Source organism: Fukomys damarensis, unplaced genomic scaffold (assembly GCF_012274545.1).
Source record: "Fukomys damarensis isolate Sample0158 unplaced genomic scaffold, DMR_v1.0_HiC HiC_scaffold_10, whole genome shotgun sequence".
In the NCBI taxonomy this organism is placed as follows: domain Eukaryota; kingdom Metazoa; phylum Chordata; class Mammalia; order Rodentia; family Bathyergidae; genus Fukomys; species Fukomys damarensis.
The window spans coordinates 28,017,274-28,037,387 of NW_022900922.1; the positions used below are offsets into that span (position 1 = coordinate 28,017,274).

At 45.1% G+C, this 20,114-nt stretch overlaps 1 protein-coding gene across 6 annotated transcripts in view; it reads right to left on the reverse strand.

Annotated features, from left to right (window-relative positions):
• Positions 1–20,114, reverse strand: part of Phactr1 (phosphatase and actin regulator 1) — a 514,585-nt gene that overhangs the window by 60,959 nt on the left and 433,512 nt on the right. For all 6 annotated transcript variants that reach the window (XM_010622877.3, XM_010622876.3, XM_010622879.3 and 3 more), the window contains one exon: positions 2,892–3,213. In XM_010622877.3, the coding sequence (XP_010621179.1) occupies positions 2,892–3,213 (322 nt within the window). The remainder of the gene's footprint in view (positions 1–2,891; positions 3,214–20,114) is intronic.

Below are 20,114 nucleotides of genomic sequence, written 5' to 3' on the forward strand. Positions count from 1 at the left end.
TGTTGTTTTTACCTTTTCTCTATATGACTCTGAGGATAGAACCTAGGGCTCATACTGAACTACATCCCCCACACTTTTTTCATTTTCAGAAAGGGTCTTACTAAGTTTCCCAGGAGGGCCTTGAACTTATAATACTGCCATTTTGGTCTTTGGAGTAGCTGAGATTACAAGTAGGTTGCCGTCATGTCCTGGCAAAAGCTTTTTAAAGGAAGATCAGAAATAAAGTTGGGGAAATATGTCACAATAGGTAAGACACTTTATGTAATATAAAAAAGCATTTTCAAATAATCAGACCTTTTTGCCAATGGACCAGGCTTGTCTTGGGGCTGAGGTTGCCATTTATACAGAGACTAGAGTTTACATGTTCAGGGACAACATCATGGGTAGGGGTTGGTTGATCAGATAGCCTTGAAATCCAATGATAAGAGTACTATTATATAGACTTATGGCCCAAAGACCGGCATCAATGCTTTTTAACTACTCATTGATCTTTACATCACCAACCATGTTTTCTTCAGGATCAGACTACAGGACGGAGCTGAGACTCCACAGGTGACAGATATCCTAGGATATCTCAGAGGCAGAGATGGCCCAAGAATCTTTGGAGGCAGACTGCCTTAATGTTCAGTAATAATTTTTTCCTCCTTGCAGTGTTTTTTTTGAGTCACTGGAAATTGCTAGGAGAATAGAGAAACAATTCTTTCTGGATGAAACTTGGTTAGGTCCAGAATGTAATCATGTTGAGAGGCAACGGGGAGAATTTTTAGGAAGTGAAGAGAGTGATAGCTCCCTCCCGACATGGGAAAGCAGCCTGTGTCCTTGACCTTCTCTCAGATCCTTCTGACTCCTGGGAGACTATGTGGATGCTCAGAAAAATGTAATCTTTATTTGGGAAGAAGGTTCTCCTTCTCAGGGTGGGCATTCTTGTCAAAGTGATGCTGAATGAATTCCCAATGTCCTGCCTGGCCTACATGGCCACGTTGGAATGAGTGCAGCGGAGAGACAGAGGAGGTATCCAGAGTCTGGGGTGGCGCAAGGTGTGAAGGCAGCTTTAGCTCAGCTGGCAAGGTCATGCTGGACCCTCTTTACTACACCCCAACATCTCCTTCCAGTTTGATCTCTTTGGTTCATTTTAATAAAGAGTCCTGCCTAGTACAGGGCCAAACAACCCACGCATCGGTCTGAACTCCAATGAAACACTCCACAAATACCCATGGATATTATGAAATGCACATTTTAAGTGGAGATATGCTACTAATATCTTGTTATGAGTGTCTTGTTCAGATGGGTTGGAAATTATGTTGTGGTCAGTTGTCTAGGAAATAGCTATGCTACAGGAGAGAGTTCTGAACTTGGGTAGAAAGACCCATGCCTCGGCCCCTCAGTCACTACTAGATGTTTAGGCAAAAAGGACAATTTTTATTGTGCATTTCCTCTAAGTTTTAATCTATCACAAACTGATGCTTTTGTAAAATATAATTAAAGATGTTCAGAAATAAAGCCTTTTTTAAATCACAAGAGTCAGCAGATAAAACCATTCTACCAAATTGCTATAAAAGTATCCTAAAGTATGCATTTAGGTGGCTGCACACTGGTAACAAGCAACATGTAGACCATGCTTTGAGTAGGGGGTGTTGGGGTGCTTACTCAACCCTCCTTTCTCCATGAACTCAGCCTCCCCAGGGGGTGTGAGGATTAAACATGACAACGGTGACGATGGTGATGACTGTGATGGTGGTGTGTGGATGTGTAATAGATTGAAGGGTGCCCCCTAAGTTTTAAGTTATTATTGTTCTAACAGCAGTAGTTGAAAACGAAAGCAAAAGGACAAATGAAATTGCTGTTTCTCTCACAGGGAGGACTGGTATTAACACAAAGGCATCAAGTAGAATTCCTAGAAACAGCTTCCTGGTTAGCCAGCTCATTTCCCAAACTCATAATTCTTGGCTGACAGGGAGGAAGCTGCACCTCAGAGGTCCTGCCTGTGTGCATTTTGCCTTGGGCTCTCTGCCTTGCCTATCTGCTGGGCCTCCAGACTGTAATTTCCCTGCCCACTGGATCCAGTGAATAGCAGTCACTACCCTGGGAACTGAGGGTCTCAGGTCCAGGCAGAAACACGTTCTCCTTGTCAGGCAGGGAACCTGGTCAAGGGAGGTGGTGGGAAATCCCAGTATTTCTTTGACAGGAGGCAGGGTGGTGGTGGAACCTGGACACAGCCATGTGCACACACAAGAGTAATTATGAGAAGCATTAGAGATGAGGGCTTTCCCTGCCTGGGACAGCCAGGGTCTCCTGCATGTCTAGCGATGCAGGTCCCCTGTGGAGGTCTCCCAGAAACGCTTCTGGAGGCCAATTCCAGTGAGAGGGGGCTGCTCAGTGGGTGCCCAGTCCTCAAGCTTGGCTCATGTGCACATGATCTAACCGTAATACTTGTTTCCTCCATCAGCAAGACACCTCTGCCAGCCCCTTGCTAGCTCTTGTCTTCCCTAGCTAACATTTAAATTGTCTTTTGAATGTCACAAAATTAAAATGTAAGCAGTAAAGTATGAAATACAAGCATTTTCTTCTCATTTTCCGACCCCAAGGTGACCTCTGTTAATTACATGTACATCCTTTCACAAAATGTTAATATGTAGAGAAGCATGACATGGGTGTGTGTATGTGTGTGTTGTGTGTTACTATTTCTTTGTGATAAATCTGATTATCGTTTGACAATTAGCAATATCATTATTTTCTTCCAGACTTTTCTTGACAACCAGTTTTTGGTCTGATTTTACTTTCAAGTCTTTTTTTTTTTCCCCTTTGTGGGGATGAGGCTTGTCCGCTCTCTCATTCCCTAATCCACTTCCAGCCAACCCGCTCCTTTCTCTCCTCTGTCCAGCCCATATTACCTTTCCAGCCTCTGCATGGTCATAGCCAGCGTCTTGTTGAGTTCATCTATCATCCTGCAGCCCGAGGGGTGCATGGGGAGGGTGCCAGTGGAGGAGGGCAGGTGCTGGCCATGGCTGCCATACTGCAGCTGGTGCTGGATCTGGGATGGCAGGACGGTGTGGTGGTGCTGGGCCACGCCCTGCTGGCTGCTCTTCTGGGCTGCGTAGGAAGCCAGGGAGATCTCTGGTCCCCCAACGGGCATGCAGATCATGACTTTCTTTGGAGGTAGCGGAGGCGACAGTTTCACTGGCAGACAAGGCAATTTCACAGGGGCGCCAGGATCTGTGACAAAAGGAGGGTGAGAGGCAGATGTGAGTTGGGGGGTGTCAGAAGACACCCAGAACACCCCATGTGCCCATGCTGGGACTATGGCCCTTCAGGTGATCCCTTGGACACAATGCATCCTTTGAAGCCCCAGCAGGGCGAGCACTACTCAGTGAGTATCATAGCTTTTTCCTGCTTGCAAAATTCTGGCCCTAAGGGACCCCAGGAACCCCAATGTCACCAGTGTCTATCCTAGGTCATGTCAGCCTGAGGCTCCTGAGCAGTCCAGAGAGGAAAGCAGCAAGAAGAGGGTGTACAATGACTCTCCAGCTCAAGAAAACCCACCGACTGCCAAAGATGTCTTTTCTAGGATCTGCCATGATGTCTGTGACTTTAAAGTAATGCGTCTTTTCAGCTGACACTTGGGGACAGAAGCCAGCCTTAGTCAGGATCAAATCCACCATTAGCATGTCCTTCACAAGGAGCTTGAATGCTGCCAATCTTAGTTCCTTCATCTGTCACTAGGGGAGACCACCCCGTCCTGGGAGCTTGCTGCATGAGGATTAGTTGTTGCAGAGTCTGGCTCATGCCGTGCCATCCACTCAGTCGGTCTACACTGCTAGGAGGCTCCCTGGGGACACTCTGGGCTGTGGACAGCAAATACATACAGACTGGAGATAATTTTATGGTATTTCAATAATTCTGTGCACGAAGGAAGGGTGTGCACACTGAGCCACCAGAATGTGTCCCTTGCACCGCCATGTTGGCACCTGACAGGTTCTGGCACAGAACCAACTCCTCGGTTTCATGGCAGCACCCCAGAAGCTTCCCAGAAATGGTTCACATTTAGGGGGTCAGGGTCAGGCCCATGCCCAGGAGTATCGTGGGGAGGGGATCTTAGAGTCCTCTGTACCCCACATTCCTGGAATGCGTCTGACAGTGGGGAGGGGTGGTTGAGCCTGTGCACTGCAGGCCAGTCTTTGAGGAATGGGGGGCGCAGGAGGGGTGAAGTGGGGTATCTCGACATCACACCTGTCTCACACTGGGAGATACTACCTTATGCTGACACATGATCTCAGAGATCCTAAGATACAGAAATGCTTTTCTCCAGCTGTCTGTCTGCCTCGTGTGTGGCCATCCTACCATCTACTCTGCAGCCCGGCCAAAGAAGGGCGAACCTGACCCTGTGACCGTTCCGTCAGCTCCTGGACGTGTTCTTCAGGCCTCCCACAGGCCATCTGCCACTAGCTTCGCCTCCTCATACCATTTTGCTCCGGTTCCCACAGCTGGAAACAACCCTTCCTCTTCCTGTGGTACCCGGAAAGCTCCCGAGCAGTTCCTCCCTTCTCTTCTGGACTCGATTGATTCGGTATCTCACAGATTCAGCTTCTACCTTCAGCTGAGCCTGCCAGGGAGCCTTTGTGCTCCTTCATGTTCTCATGAAAGTGCTTCCCTTCTGCCTCATCCACTGAGGGAGACCGGAGGGTACATTCAGGCTCCCCTCTCCCTTTGGACCCAGCCACCCCGTTGCACCCTAACCCCACGCATGCACCTTCACTCCTGACTGTCCTTCCATACCTGTGGCCTGGGTGTTATTTTCCTTCGGGCTGGGATATCCTTCTGTTTTGTCTTTTTGGTCAACTCCTACTCTTCCCAATCCAGCTCGCCCTAGAACCTCCCTGGACCCTCGAACCACCCTCCACTCCACTGGGTGCCGAGGACGCGCCTTGCCTCAGTGTTAACAACGGTGGGGGTGATTACAGCCAAGACTTCCACAGACCGAGTGTCCCTCATCCAAAATGCTTAGGACCAGAAGTGTTTCTGGTTCCAGATTTTTGTGGATTTGGGAATATTTGCTTGCACATAATGAGAGCTTGGGGGTGGGGGATGAGACCCAAGTCTAAGTATGAAATAATTTACGTGTCACACACCTTCTACACTAGCCCCAAAGGTAATTTTATACTATGTTTTGAGTGACTTTACACAGGACAGACGGAAGCACAAGAAAGGGTAACCTGTGGCATCATGCTGGCAATAAAAAAGTCTCAAATTTGGGAGCATTTTGGAAGTCTGCGCTTTCAGATTAGGATGTTCCACCTGTGTCACACCAAGTATGTGCCAGGTCCCTTCTATCTTAAGTGTTTCTCATATATTAACCAAACTAATCCTCACAAGCCTGTGATGCAGATGTCATTCCTATCCCACTCTTACAGACAAGGAAACTGCCTCGGGGGACAGTGACGGCGCTTCCTGCTTACTGAAGGGTCTTGGGCATGCAGAGAGTTGTGATCATGGCCGTGCATAACTCAGCCCGGTCCCTTAGCATCTTGATGAACATGCAGCTCATGTGGCGAGAGAGGCGTCCCATGCGTGCAGACTGAGCCGGAGCTCTGAGGCTGAGGATCTGCTGCTGGGTGAATTCACACCTCCCCCAGAAACACATACCTCAGGAGGGAGATGTGGGTATAAAGACCAGCAGAACATTATGATGGGTTAAGTCAAGTGGCTATGAGAGGGTGGGACACTAAACTGCTGATCCTACAGCTAAAATACATAAAAAGCTAATGATTTCAGGGAGACTGATGAGACTGTTCTCCTGACATTCAAATGCAAACCAGTCACAACTACAGGTTCTCACACACTCAGTCCTAACAGCTCACTCTGTCCTCACATGCACAGAACACGAGGTCACACACCAGTAGGGCAGGCAGCACGAGCTCTTTCCAAAGCTCTGAGCAAGATGCAGAAACTCTGTATCTCTGTTGGTTCCTGCTGGGGAAAGGTTCCCCTGGGGCCCTTGGGAGTTTCAGCACAAACACAGTAAATGCAATAAGGCTGGAAGTGTTAAGGTTTTCTTTTCCTCTGGGGACTCTCAGCCCAGGTTCTTTTGCTAAGGCAAAGTGGGCAGCTGCTGATCCCCTTCATCAGGTGGAAGTACAGCCAGGAAGGGAGAATGGAATTCTCTTCCTAGGACAGGGCAGTGTGAGCCTGGGTTCTGCTCATCACTTCCTGTCACTATGTCCCTGCTTCATCATTGAAAAAGTGGCCAAGTGGGTCCCAAGAATTCTACCATGACAGGGCAAGGAAGAAACCACCAGGTGGATCAAACTACTGGGGCTGATCCCTCTTGTAGGAAAGAGGTAGGATCACAGGGATGTCCTCCCTTCTCCTTTCCTGCCTGCATCTCCTCTCTGGTTGCTTTTCTACACACAGCTACTGATAATATGGGCAGAGAAAAACGTGGACCATTCAAAACCATTCATGGCTCAGGGGATTAGATAAAAGGGGAAGAAATTAAGAATCAAGCTAAAATTACCCGTTTTCTGTGAATCTGGTATGCGATCCCTACCTTTCCCCAACACTGTATATAACCAAGCACTGTCAGGGCACCTCAGGCCTTTGCCAACAGAGCCGTGTGTCTGTGGGTATATTTCAGTGACACCTCAATACCCAGTCATGCCTCATGGTGCATGTGGAGGCATGCTTTGGAACCAGCTGCACACTGCTGCTATTCTGTTTTTTTGTTTTTTTTGAGACAGGGTCTCACTATGCAGTTGAGGCTGCCCTGGAACTCACTATGTAGCCCAGGCTGGTCTCCAACTCACAGTGATCCTCCCGCCTCAGCCTCCCGAGTCTGGGATTATAGACGTGTGCCACCATGCCTGGCACTGCTATTCTGAATTTCTGTGTAACCTTTATTTTCTACCCGTCTTTCTCTGTTCCCTCACCCACGATGCCAGCCTAGGACCTCATCTTCTCTCATTACGTGAATACAGGTGCTGTGCATAGAATCTGGCCCTAGAGCATCACACTGTCCATGCCCGGGGTCCCACAAGGCTCCAGTCCATGCTGCAGGTACAAGTACGACTCCTAGTCTCAGGTCTGCCACGTGCCTCTTACCCAGGTGACCCCTGAGGCGCTCCGTCCTCCGGGCTGGCCGGTTTCCCTGCTGGCTCCCACTAACCTTGCTCATCCTCTCTTCAGAGCTTCGGCTGTCACAACTTCCTGAGATGCCCTCCTGGTACCTGGCTGAGGAACGAAACTGAGTTTGCTCTTGAATGTCTAGCTGCAGACCATGTCTCCCTGTAGCCTTTCTGTCCTGGATCCCCAGACCTCGATGGTCAGGAGCCCCGGCTGATTTCTGTTCTGTATGCGATTCCCTGCAGGGTGATGGTGTGGGCCATGTGGTTCTACGGTTGGTGAAGGTGTGAGCGCACGCATAGACTCCTGCTGGTTCTCAAGCCAGGGGTGGCGGTGGTGGTGGCGGTGGTTGGGAGGTGGCCTGATGGAGTTACACAGATGCTGTCCCCGACCCCAGGCATTCTATGGTAGGGTCCTGCACTGCACCTTTTAAAAGGCAGAGCTGCAAACCACGCTTGGCCTCTTGCTCTTATCCCCCCTCCTCTTTATTTTCTGTTTAAAAGGCCACTCTTTCTTAGAGCAGAATCCACGGACCCCTGTGACCGTCCCCTGTTGCTACTCTTGGGAGTCACTTCTGACCGACCTTCTGAACCAGAATCTCTGGACCAGGTGTTTACTGTTCACAAGGAGCTGAATACCATGGATGAATTGCCTGACATAGGACACGGCTGAGGCTGGGACAGCCCATGCATGACGGCCAGGATGTACAGCTCCATCCAGTGGGACCCACGTCCCCCTGAGAGGTCACCAGGATGGTCTTCAGGTTCTATTTCTATGTCACCAACATGAAAAAATGTAAAAGATCAGCTTGCCCAAAATCAATTTAGTGCAAGCTAATTTGGCTAAAATAAATTTACCTAGTGATTAACTGGCTTAAATTTAAAATGTGTAATTAAAGGTATTTATATCTTGGCATTGTACAGAAATGGACAACCATATTGGTCTAATGTTAATTTATTTTTATTTTTTTTTCCATGTGTACAGGGGTAACACATCATACTAAATATGTAAGGTCATATCTACATGGGTGTGATTACAGAAACTAATAAAGTATTCTCTAAATAATGAAAAAAAGAATAAGATAAGACTATAAGAGCGAGAAGCAATTTAAATATGTTCGGGGACCATTTTCATCTCCAGAATTAAGGATTATTTTGATGTTACATCATTGCCTTTTCTCTTTTACTTTCCTTTTTAGTTTTATTTTAGGATTCCCTATTTTTAATGTTCATACAGAGATTTCTTTAACTGAAATACCAAATAGTTTCTTTGGTGTGAAAAACTATAATAGTACACAGGATCCTAATGAGATAATTAATAATGTGAAATAGGAAGTAAAGGGCTAAAGGTGTAGGGAAAGTGGGAAGGGCGGGGGAAAGGTAATAAGGGAGAGGAGAAAAATATGAGAAACTGAAAAAATGGAAATAAAGTGTTTGTAAATGGGGAGGGGAGGAGGGGGTGAAGGGAGGGCAGGGACAAGGGGAAAAATGAGAATCAAGATCTGTTATGTAAATGTACAGAATCCCAATGATGAATGTAATTGCATTGTATACCTAGAGTGTACCAATAACCTCAATAAAAAGAAAAAAAAAAAAAAGAAAAAAAACCCCAATTTGTCTAACAGCACTTGCTGCTGAATTTTGGATTTTTTAAAACACTTTTGTTTTTGGTACTGGGGATTGAACTCAGGACCTTGAGCTTATGAGGCAGGTGGCAGAACCACTGAGCTAAATCCCCAGCCCCAGCCCTGTATTTTTTTTTTCTTTCTCATAGAGTTTATTGGTACATTTTAGGTAAACAGTACAGTTACATTCATCATTGGGATCTTGTACCTTTACATGACAGGTCTTCGTTCTGATTTTTTCCCCTTATCCCTGCCCTCCCTTCACCCCCGGCCCTGTATTCTTAACAATCATTTCTCATGGAGCATTTTGTGAGTGGTGTCTTATATTCCACAGGCAGATTTTCTATTTGACTTGCTTTGGAATAATACATTAAAGACATTTTAGTCAGGAATGAAGAACCTTGAATTACTGTCTCAAGCAATAACTACTTAATCAAGTGTTTAGCTTTTCCTACAGAGTTGATTCAAGCCAGGAGGTTCTTTTGGTCTCCTTCTTGCTGATTTTTCATTTGCCTGGTATGTGCTTTGTGTTTTTATTTAAAAAGACAACATATACTCAATATTCATTTTTTGTTTAATACAACATTGCTGTTGTCTTACTATGGATGATAAAGGGAGATGTTGGATGGGATGGCATTCACTTTTCATGCTTTCTTTTGAGATTCCAAATTCTTGAAGACCTTATTTCATCTGCCTCATTCGGGAGGCTGGGAGAGGCAAGTCCCTGAGCCTCATCTTCAGAATTCACAGTCACTGGGTCTGCACTGGACCTGCCTTGTACATTAGCTCCCAGATCTCTCTAACTTTGGTTGAAACCACAGTCTGAGAAAATGCCACAACTGACAGCAATAAGAAACACACAATCAGTGCCAAAATTTGCTGGGCTAGAAATCTAAATGACACGCCACGTACTCATTCAGCTGTTAGCTTTAGCTACAGCTGTTTAATTGCTTTGATGTTCAGTTTTTCAATCTGTAACATGGGAAGAAAACAGCATATGATAGTTAAGAAAATTAAGTAAAAGACACAAACCATGTGGCATTGTGCCTGGTGCTCAGCTGTGCAGCAGACTGTAACTCTAATTCTTACTGCTGTTACCACTGTCGTTACTGAATATACCCATCAGGAAGGCCATCATCTTCCCAGAGGCTGCTTTAGGACTCTTATGGTCCCAAGCTTCCCTTTGTCACAGCATTTCCTACAGTCAATCCAAGCCACTTGATTTGTCTTGACTTGGTGATGACTTTGCTTGTGGTGGTAGAAATGATGTATTCATAACATCACATCAAGGGTGGTTATTTCCTCTCTGGTTTTACTGATAAGTAGGAACTGAGTCTCATGCTTAAGAGGGGCTCACTCAACATTCATGTGTTTCCTTCTTTTCATGTCTTTAGGGTCGTGGGAGAAGGCGGAACTCAGTGTCCAGCTTCTGCAAAACTAAGGCTCTGCTCATCCCAGCATGGCCCATGCACATCAAATGTGAGATGCACCCCATACAGGGTTCCCTCCCCAAGGGGCTGCCCCATCACAGGCTGCCTGAGAACTGCCTCATTCTGTAGGCTAAGGGTTCACATCTTGGTGAATTCACCCACGGCAGAGCGTTCGGAAGGGCTGGTCAATCATCCCAGCCCTTAGACCAAGCAGCTCCATCATTCTGCCCAAGACCCTTAGCCTTCCTGAGCACAGGTTTCTCATCTGTAGAGGGACAGCATTATCTACCGCACAGGTCTGTTAGGAGAAGTAAACAGGTTAACATCTATGCAGCCTCCATATCAGGTGTCGGGGGGACGAGAGGACTGGAATCTAGCCTGTGGCCTGTCCTGGCACTGGGTCATCCGGAAGGCACCTCTTTGCAATTTTATAAAGCTCCCATCCACGTTAGCAAAGAATCCGAGGATAAAAATACCCACGCACTGTGCTTGATATGCAGTGGGGGTTCACCAAATGTATTCACATGGATGTTGAAGTAAACACCACAAGAGAGTCCCTGCCACCCCAACGGGCTGTGCTGAAGGTCAGGCACGAGGTGAGCATGCTGCCAACCGTAAAGCCTGGCGTGTATTTGAGTGTTACAAAGGGGCTTTTGCTACACCGCTGAGAATTCACCTGTCCCCTGCTTCCCGCCTGGGGCAGGAGGATGAGAGCCATGACAGCCACCGAGGGGGCAATCGGTACCTGGCGAGACTCTCTTAGGTAAGCAGGTGGACAAAGCAGCGGTGACTGGAAGATGACACAGGCAGTGGCACCCAGAGGCTAGCAAAGGACCCTCTCAGCAAGGCAGAGGAGGAAAAGGAATTAGCAGCTAGGATACCCAGATTCCTTGGTATGAACCGGCTGGGAAAGATCTATATCTTTGTGCAATTCAGTCTCTTCACTTGTGAAAATCCAGGGGTAAAAATGCTTTTTCTCCCTGGATAGCATTTCACTGAATAACATGCTTTGCATCTACTTGATGTGTGATATTTATCAATTGTTGGAGGACACATTCTGCCCCTTGTATTTGGAAAGATGATGGTTCCTGGTCCTACTGGGGCACCGACAAAGCTCTCCGCTCTCTGACTTATTTCTGCAGCCAGACGGATTGAGGTGCAGTGTATTCATAAAGCTGTCTCCACTGATGGAGTGAAAGAAGCAAAAACAACCAGTTCCAGGAAACAAGGAAAATAAACCCAAACTGTGAGTGTCACAGAGCCATATACCCAAGAGGGCCACATTTCCAAACAGGACGCAGCTCTGGTTTATGACTGCAGATGAGGAAATGGAAATGTAAGGTTACTTCCGCAGCCAGTTCCGTGTCACAGCACTGTGGGCTATGAATGACAACCAGTGTGGGCAAAGTGAGTATAGCCTGAGCATCCCTAACCCAAAAATGTGAAATGCTCCATGATTTGAAACTACTGAGCATTTGTATGATGCCACAAATGGGAAATTCCATGCCTGACTGCAATCAAAATTTAGACGCATCACTAAAACATTGCACAACATGAACTTCAGGTTATGTGTACAAGTGGTGTATGAAACATACAGGAATTCTGGGTTTAGCTTTGGGCCCTATCCCTATTCCTATCTTTATCACTATCTATCTATTCTAGAATCTAAAAGAGTCCAGAATCTGAACTGCTCTGGTTGCAGGCATTTCAAATAGGGGATACTCAACCTATCTAGCTTTAGTGTCTCTTCTCAGCAGCACAATGGAACTTTTAAATTAGCACCTGCTATAGAAGCCCATTTTTTAACCGATGTATCTGTGCTTGTCCGTGACAGTAACACTTAGTGCCAAATAAAAAAGGATGTAAAAATATCTCAGTCACCCGCTGCCTACTTTCAGCATGTTTGACTCTGATCTCTTTTCACAGGAAGTGTAAATTGAAACACAGATGGCTCTTTAGTTACGCTGTTGTGGCTACTTTGGTGTCTTGGATCAATTCAAAATGTTTATCTTTCATGGTCAGTTTGAGTTTGGGGAAAGAGTCAGAAGTAGCATGGAGTTGAATCTAGCAAATAAGGTGGGTGAAGACACACTGTGGTGTTTTTATAAGCCTGGCTTGCCATTGGATGGCATGCAGCAGCAGTAGTCACTATATTTTTGATCATACCTCATAAAGACATGAAAGAGAACTTCCAAAGCTACTTCAGAAAGTTCAAGGTGAGAGGGAGTATTCTGGGGGAGGAGGGTTAGTGGCAATGTCTTGTGCTGTAATAGATTTTTAAAAATGTAGACATCCACCATGTTTTCTGATCACTCCTTTAGATACTGGCATCTTACCTATGACATAAAGGGCCTAACAGCAGTGTATTTGGGACTTAAATTAGCATCACTGAACTGCTTAATCAGGTGACCCCTTGTCTGCAAAGGGATCTCCTAAGAACTCCATTAATCGTGGACCACCCCAGGCCACCCTAGGGACCATAAGGTAGGTTGGTGTTTTGTTTAGGTCAAAGGCAAAATGTGCCGTCTGGCCCCTCGTCGTGAGAGGGACAGTGAAGAGGAAAAGGACAGGAAACATCAGAAGTTGTTTGTGTCCAAGGCCTCAAACCCTGCTGTCTCTCTCCAGCCAGGCCAGCCTCTTGCAAATTTAGAAAACATCTGGCATTTGTGAAAACTACGTCCTGAGACCTTCAGAATCCTAAAAGTGAGGGTCAAGGCCCTTACCAGAGGGAAATATGTCTGTGTTTCAATGACATTCTTTCAAGACCACTTGGGAAGATGACAATGAAAGGAAAGACTGCACCTCAATCAGCGGGAGTTGTTGGGAAGTAGATGAATGTTGCTCATGAGCTGAGCCACTTAGCAGGTCACCCAGAAGACCTGCAACTCATTTTGATACTTTCTGGTACAATTACACCTTATTCATGGCCAAGGAACTGCTTTCCAAGAGGCACCATTGAACAAATACCTATACCACTGCAACAAGTACCTGTTTGGTAGAAATTATAAACCACTTATATAAAAACACACGATAACTGGGCATCGTGGTGCACTCCTGTAATCCTACCTACTTGGGAAGCTGAGGCAGAAAGATTTAAGTTTGAAGCCCAGTTAGGGAACTCAGCAAGACTCTGTCTCAAAATAAAAAATAAAATGGGCCGAAGGTACAGCTCAATTGTACAGTGGGTTTAATTACTAAACTACAAAGACAAACAAAAACAACCAAACAAAGCACATCATCTTGTTTGGATAGCAAGCAATGGATTGCTGCCCCCAGGGAGAGCAGGGCAAGAGGGTGGCCGGCACTTGGGTGCTGAACTGTGGAGCCTGAGCTTTCTGTAGGACAGCGACATGCAAGGTGAGCAGTACAGCATGGATCCTACAGCACTCAAGAAACATTCTGTGAATTGGGCAAGAACCAAGAGGGAATTATATTTAAATTTACAGCCAGGAATGGTGATGCATGACTGTAATCCCAGCACCCTGGGAGGTTGAGACAGAAGGATTTCAAGTTTGAGCTTGAAGACTGGACAACTTAGTGGCTTAGCAAATAAAAAAGCAAAAAAGAGCTGAGTACGTAGCTCAGTGTGAAGGTCTTAGGTCCAATCCCTAGCACTGCCCAGCAACAGCAACAACAACAACAACAACATCAAGAACAACAACACCCAAAACCATAGTCACAAGGTGAACACAGATATGGTCATCTGCTGTAAGAACACTAAAGCCAGAGGCTACAAGCTATGAAGGTTAAACAACGCAAATTTAGATTCCTATAAAAGAAAATACTACTTACTACATAGAACTAGTAAGAGGTAGAACATTCATGGGGAGGGTGTAAATTAGCTCAAGATTGATCCATAAAATTATTTTAAAGAAAATATAAGGATAGCTACAGCTCATTGCTAGCAGGGAATCTCTCATATGCAAGGTATTTATTCACTGTTGAAGGTCACATTCATATTTCTGGCATTTAGAATAATGACACCAACAGGAAAATGGTATGGACAGTGTTCAGGAGGGTGTGGCCATTCCCTCGACATCCCTGAGACTTAGGGTGGGATAACAAGCTTGACCGGTGGGTCACTGTCATGTTCTAACCACTACTCCTATATGGGATTGTTTCTGTACTAGGTTATCATGTTTCCTTTGAAAACTATAAATGATCAGATAACATTCATGGTAGAATTCAGAGTGGGAGAACCTTTTGCTTAGCTTCCCTGAAGAATAAAGTATCTTGTTAGGACTCCACAGACAAATGATTATTGAGCTCATCCTGAAAGGCATCGAGGGACAGGTACTTCTTTTCTTCCAAGGCCTCGTGTTTTGCTGCAAGGTAGGGTTAGCTAAAGAAACAGCAGGCAGCCAAGGAGATTGTATCCCTGCCCTCATGAAACTCAACCCTGGGAGAACAAACAAACCAAAGGCAACAGGATGGAGCCCTCTGCAACTTCAGGCTGGTGGTGAGCATGCCTGTATCAGTCACTTTACCAGTGCTGGGACAAAAAAGCCGATACAAGTTAAAGGAGGAAATGTTTAATTTGGTGCATGGTTTTGGAGGTTCAATCCATGGTCAGCTGACTCCAAGGCAGGAATGGCATAGCAGAAGTGCATGGCAAAAGAAAAATGCTTAACCCATGGCAGGCAGGAAGCAGACAGAGAAAAGAAAGAGCTGGGGATGAGAATACACCCTTCCAAGTCATGCCCTAGGGACCCACTTCTAGCTATCAAGGCCCCACCTCCTAATAGCATATTTAACTACAAACTCATCAATGGATTAATCCCATGAACCAATCATCCGCCAAAAGCCCCACTTCTGAATGTATGAGAATTTGGGGGGACACTTTAGGTCTAAATCATAACAACTCCCCGGTTACATTTACATATCCAGCGATAAATCCATCTGACAGAGAACATCACTGTCCATCATTTTCACAATAACATCAAAGAGATGCATGGCTGAAATCAGCTGGTGAAAGGCCACAAAAGATGCCTACTTCCTCCTACAAAGTTCAAACCCTCATCCTGGCAACCAAGGTTCTCAGTTTCCCTCTCATCCATTTTTAGCCCCACCTTTCAGAACAGCACTACAAGAACCCTACATTTCTGCCAAGTGGGGTTGGTTGCTAGATCTTGAGCACAATATGCTTCACACTCATGTGACCTTGAGTATCTTCTTACTGTTTACGAACAATCCCCCACGCCTACCTGCCAAAATCTGACTCACATTTAAAGGCATAAGTATATTCCCCTTTATGATGCTTTTTTATTCTGCTAAAAGGATTTAACCTTTCACTATTTGAGTCTCTTTAGAGCTACTTTTCTGAGTCTCCACATTAAACATTTTCTACAGCTCATTACATTCTGTCGTGGCTCTGTTAAAGCCTTAACAACTTCTGTACACGGTAGGAGGGCTTAGCAAAACACTGCATATGGTGGGCACTCAGACCTTAAGTGCTGAGTGAATTAAATCTTCAGTCTAACAGCACAATACAGAGAAGCATTTTGCTACACTCTTAGCCCTGATCATAGAAGCTACAGAAGAAAGCAACCTTTAAAACATTTTTTTGATCAATAATGACCTTATAGGTGTCACAGAAAAACATTCTGCATTTTGAGAAAAAAAAAACCCCAAACAAACCAAGGTTAAAAAAACACGGAGGAACTGGTATAAAAAGTCAATTTGGACAATCCCTCAATTCCTTTCATTTATATTTTAAGGTTAGGGTTGGGGTAAGGGTTAGGGTTAGGGCTGGGGCTGTCCCATTCTTAGGGATGGTCAGGGCTCCACCTGGAGTGTGTCTTTGACACGCAAATGAGATAATCTAGAGCCAGACGGCCTCCACCTGATGTGTGCACTGCAGGATGAAATATTCCTTTGTCTTAATCACCCCAGAATCAGATCCCAGGCAGCTTGATGAAATTATTCAAACCAGCCAGTCCTAAACTGCTTCACTTTCCTGCAGAAACCCAAGAGAAGACTCTGGCCTCAGACTTGCCAGTCACCTTCTTTCTGTTCCCCAGCCACCCTGAGGCCCATCTGGCCTTGTGTGGCAAGCCAGGCCTCCTGCCTCTGGGAACATGCAGGTAATCAACTTCGGCTTTCGTTGGCCTTCCCTATGTCTCCTCTTGTGGCTGCACTTGACTGAGAGTCAGCTAAAAGAGCACAGGACACCTTTGAAGTACCGGTGAACCAGGGTAAGTCAAGCCCTCCTAGGAGGCTTCTGTGTTGCAATTCATTTTTCCTTTTGGAGGCACAGGTAAAGTCCCAGTTCATAGCTTCCCAATCTTTGGTCTTCTTGCACTATCAGAATAAAATATTGGGCAGGAAGGTAGGGCAGAAGAAGAAGTAGTTAGAGGATTTGGTAGGGCTGGAGGTGGACACAAGGGGAGGTGGGCTGGGACACTGGAGAGAAAAATCAGAGTCAGAAAAGCAAAATGAGATTACATATCAGGATGCAACTGTGAACAGTGTCCACAAAACCAGAGAGATGGCTATAAATAGGAATATGGGTCTTGACAAAGACTGGATCTCTATTGTCATTAGACACACGTAAGTGCCAGGGTTGAAGAATTCCGCAGGGCACAGATGACATTTGTCAGATAAAATTGAAGTTGCAAGTACTTTGTTAATGTTGAAATTTGCAATCACCCAAGTTCTGAGAACAGTCATCCCTTGGTACCTGAGGGGACTGTCTCTTGGAACCCTTCAGCTAGCAAATCAGCAGATGCTCAAGAGCTAATCTTTGCACAGAACCTACATAATCCTGCTGTACACTTTACATCAGCTCTAGGTTACGGATAATGTAACTCCTATGTAAATAAAATAATTCTTTTTTTGTTTTGTTTTGTTTTGAGACAGGTTCAGCTAGCAAATCAGCAGATGCTCAAGAGCTAATCTTTGCACAGAACCTACATAATCCTGCTGTACACTTTACATCAGCTCTAGGTTACGGATAATGTAACTCCTATGTAAATAAAATAATTCTTTTTTTGTTTTGTTTTGTTTTTTGAGACAGGGTCTCACTATGTAGTTGAGACTGACCTGGAACTCACTATGTAGCCGAGGCTGGTCTCGAACTCACAGCGATCCTCCTGCCTCAGCCTCCCGAGTGCTGGGATTACAGGCGTGCGCCACCACGCCCGGTTTTGTAAATAAAATAATTCTTATTCAACACTTAAAATGATAATATTTTTCATTGTTGCATTATTTTTTATTGGTTTTTTTTCCCTATTTTTAAGCTGTGCCTGGTTGAATCTGCAAATGTGAGGCCCATGGATAACAGAGGCCCAAGTGTAGTAAGTTTCCTAGTAGTCAAGGTTCTAGTCATTCAGATGAGCCCTAGAAAGGTTCACTGTACCAGCAGGACCTGTTTTTAAGGGTCAGCAATAGTTTCCTCTCTTTGCTAAACTGACACTCTCTAATTAGGGTCAGTTACTGCCCATATGATTTGCTTCTGGTCTTGGCTCTTACGGACTGTCTCCTTCCAGTCTGTTCTTTGAAACCCGACCCAAATGAACTCAGGTCTTACTCTGAATAACCACGTGCCTTGAGAACAGTACTTATGTTTGGAAGACTAGATACTGCTTGTCCTTGAAGTATGAGATGAACTGAGGTCTCCCACACCCCATTCAAATGTTGAAGCCCTAACTCCCAGTGTATGTAGGGTAAGAGGGTAATTAAGGTCAAGCGAGGTCGTAAGGGTGGGACCCTATTTAATAGGATTAGTGCCTTTACAAGAAGAGACACAGCGACCTCTCTCTCTCTCTCTCTCTCTCTCTCTCTCTCTCTCTCTCTCTCTCTGTCTTTCTCTCTGTCTCTCCCCTCCTTTTCCCTCACCCACTTCTTTCTTCCTCTCTTTTCTCAACCAGGGTGAGAGCTCTCACAGGAAATAAAATTTACCATGTCTTGATCTTGGACTTCCTGCCTCCAGAACTGGGAGGAAATAAATTTGCTGTATGAGCCACCTAGTCTATGTTACTTTGCAAGGCAACCTAAGCAGATTAACATAAGTTATAAAGATGCAGATTTTCTAGTTTCTTAGTTGGATCAAAGTACACAAAGCTAATAAACCAAACTGATAATTTGGTAGGCATTTTGGTATAAATTTATGGTTAGAAGTAAGGGTCTGAAGTCAACCAAAATGGGCTCAAGACCATCTCTACCACTTACTGGCTATGTAACCATGTTGAACTCGTTAACTTCCCCAAATTTCATTTCCCTCTTCGGGTGAAAAGGAAGTAAGACTGATAATGGCATCTGCTTCGTAGGACTAAGTAGTACACGGTAAAGTCATAAAAAAAAATGATAGTTGCTATTATCACTACCCAAATGTGACCGTCACATGCCACACGTAAGCTGACTGAACTGTCACGTATGGCCCTCTCTGGGTCTCTCATGCACAATGCATAGGTTATTCCTGCAGTGCTGAACACCTGACTTCTGGGATCAGGACACCTGGACGAGTGACTGATGGGGACTTATAAAGGCAAGAAGCCAGGGATTTGTCTCAGTCACTTGTCTGCTGGGGTCATCTGTCATTCCAGGAAGAATCTATTTTGAGATGCATTCATCTCATACCACAGTCAATGAACACAATGAATTCTGCTGGAAACTGTACTTCCAGAAAGGAAGGAACTTCTTGCCCATCAATTCCTGACCCCAGGTTGCGGGCCACTGCACAGGTTCATGATGGAGTAGATGAGAGGGAAGGAGATGTCAAGGAGAGAAGAAAAAAGAGTCTGAGAGAGCAAGAATGTTCCTCTCTGCCTGGTTGAGGAAAGAGAAAAATTTGTAAGACAAATGTTCTCGCAGGAATTGTGGTTTTCCTGTTAGAGTGAAGCAAGGACTGAAGTTGAGATGATTCTGCATGGCTTTCCGTGATGATGAACTCGAAACAGCTCCAGTTTGGCTCCTAGTTTCTCCTCCATCATTCTACTGAACTGTTCACCCCAGTCACACTCTTTGAATTGTGCTTGGTGCCTTTCCACTGTCCCACGTTTTCCTTCAAGCAAGTCAACCGAACAACAGACACAGAACCTATCACACATCTCCACTTAGATTTCTGGAATTCTTAGTTATTAATTCTTTCTGACATGGCCCACATGTCTCTAGAGTAATGGGTAACTGAACGGGGTTAATGGAGCTGCCTCATGGTGATACAGATTTATTATGACTGATTGCTCACTTATAAAAATTAAGCTAGTCTAATTGAGTTTAGACCCAAAAGAACAGCCCTAGACTTACAGTCCCTAGACATCCCTACTGGTATTATCTTGAATATTTAAGAGACTGACAGATACAAAATACCACGAATATAATGTAGTTTTGTGCATTTAATTTCACACTATATGGAGGTCCAGTTCATTATAATACTTATAATTATACATAATTATAATATAATAATTATATATAATAATTATAAAATAATACAGTCCATTCATTAGAAAAGGAGTAAGGAAGCCAGAGAGATGGGGCCAATTTAGACACCTTCAATCCTTCAGACAGAGAGAGTCCCAGGGTATGAGGCCACTCAAGGTTCAGGGCTAACAGTTACAGCTCCCAGGTATCTCATCCATTAGACAACTAGATAAGTGAGAGTGTCTTGTGAGGTAACATCATCGGTAACTCTTCTTTTAAAACACCTTTTCTACTGGTTCTCTGTCTCTATCTCTGTCTCTGTCTGTCTGTCTGTGTCTCTTTCTTTCTCTCTTTTCACTACTAGCAGGTGCTTTTTAGCTCACAGTGCAAGGGCTGGAGTAGCCTCTTTGGCTCAGGTCATTCTGTTCATTGGTGCTTTGGGGGGCACACACCTCAGAGTTGGCCTTAGTGGTGACAGCCCTTCAGCTTCTCCTCTCTCTGCTCATTCTACACAGTGACCCAAGAGAATATTTTAAACATTAGTTTCTATCATATTGTCTCATGCTAAAAAAAAAAAAAAAAAAAAA